Source organism: Cebus imitator, unplaced genomic scaffold (assembly GCF_001604975.1).
Source record: "Cebus imitator isolate Cc_AM_T3 unplaced genomic scaffold, Cebus_imitator-1.0 Scaffold113, whole genome shotgun sequence".
Lineage (NCBI taxonomy): Eukaryota > Metazoa > Chordata > Mammalia > Primates > Cebidae > Cebus > Cebus imitator.
Window position 1 is genome coordinate 7,767,603 of NW_016107428.1, and position 1,730 is coordinate 7,769,332.

The 1,730-nt window shown below is 35.7% G+C and overlaps 1 protein-coding gene across 2 annotated transcripts in view; it reads right to left on the bottom strand.

Annotated features, from left to right (window-relative positions):
- Positions 1-388: 388 nt before the first annotated feature.
- Positions 389-1,730, bottom strand: part of SF3B1 (splicing factor 3b subunit 1) — a 45,889-nt gene continuing 44,547 nt past the window's right edge. The window contains exons 20-21 of one of the 2 annotated variants that reach the window (XM_017538764.2): positions 1,511-1,727; positions 389-1,013 (exon numbers count right to left, since the gene is read on the bottom strand). In XM_017538764.2, the coding sequence (XP_017394253.1) occupies positions 855-1,013; positions 1,511-1,727 (376 nt within the window). In that variant the 3' untranslated portion in view covers positions 389-854. The remainder of the gene's footprint in view (positions 1,014-1,510; positions 1,728-1,730) is intronic. The other variant, XM_017538765.2, reaches the window with a different exon arrangement.

The window sequence follows — 1,730 nt, forward strand, 5'->3', positions numbered from 1 at the left end:
ATTTACTGATGCACTGCCGAGTAATGGTTTATGACATGGGGAAAAGCCCAACATTGTCCTGTTCTATCAGCATTACTTAGGTAGCCTCACTCCCAATAGGCAGAAAGCAGTTTTGAAGTTATCTTCCTCCCTTGCTAAACACAGCACACCTACCAAGCATTAGACAAGACTTAAACCACTTCCTTTAAGCCTGTTCATAAAGCATTTTGAGAAATCAAGAGATGAAAGGCGCTATGTAAGTACAAAATATTATTCAAGACAGTTTAGCAAAAGTGCTACTTTTCTATGATGATGGAATGGTTGTGCTAGTTTGAGGGGAACACCTCCCCAAGGCTACTCTTCTTGCTGTCATTATTAACAGAACAATGGAATTTTGACAAATATGCCATCACTTTATATAGTTTTTATTCTGCTAACTACTTTCTATAAACCAGGTGACAGAAAATGAAATTAAGCCATTTATTCCACATAAACCAATACTTTATCAAAGTTCCGCATTTTACAAGTCATGTTCAAAAAACACACACAAATTAGCATTTTGTACACAAATGTTTATTTCTTAATTAAACATTCCCTTTAAACACAAGGAATGAGTTCTAAATCTTCCTAAAGATGAATTAAAAATGAAATCCCTCCAGTATAGTGTATGTAATCACTGTGTTCTTGGTCACTACTGGCATTTACTGTTTAACATCAAAAACAAAGACAGGTTATTTAAAAATCATGCTACTGGATTTCTAGCTCTTCCTCTATGACCAGCTCTATACTGATCTGCAATGTTTAAAAGTTTACATCACCAAATCGAAGCAAGTTTAAGGTGTGAAATAGCTGTGCATTAAACACAAACAATAAAATTATAAGATATAATCAAGTTCATAACGAATATAGGTGTTCTTATCATCGTTGTAGATTCTTGGGTAATGTGCTATGAGAGCGTCCTGGGAACCAATGTAGATGGAGTTGTAAATTTTCCAATATACATCTCTGACTTTCCGGGCTGGGTGAAACAGACCCTAGAATAATTGAACAGTTACATCATTTCAATTTTCAAGAACATACATAAACTTAACAAAATTAACAAACAAACTATATAGATATGATTCAAAATTATTTCCCTTGGGAGTGAGGGGGAACCTAGTAATTACACAAAACTATAATGGAAGAGACAAAACTAACTCCTCCCTCACCACACAACTGTTCTCCCATATGGCACAATATAGCCTATTGATAATCAGGAAAAGTAACTTAATTCAACACACTACTTTTTCTTGCTAAGTAATCTTTTAAAAACTGTTAACTTACAGGGGGTGGGGGAAAGAGGAGGAAGAGCATTAGGACAAATACCTAATGCATGTGTGGCTTAAAACCTGGACAATGGGTTGATAGGTACAGCAAATCACTATGGCACATGTATACCTATATAACAAATCTGCACATTCAGGACATGTATCCCACAACTTAAAATTAAAAAAAAAAAAAAATCAATTAAAAAAAAACATCTTTACCTTACCTGTAAACAATATTGCAACATTCTACATGGTCCAATAGCAACTCTCAGGCCCTCTAGGGCTCCCATAACTGCCTGAATTACATGAGGAGATGTCTCAAACACATTTGGCCATACATAGTTCAACAAGTGATTCAGTGAATCTTCACAACCAAATCCATAAACCCCAAGTGACATGTGCTGTACCACCGCACTAGCCGTCTGTCTGTGTACAAGGTCTCTA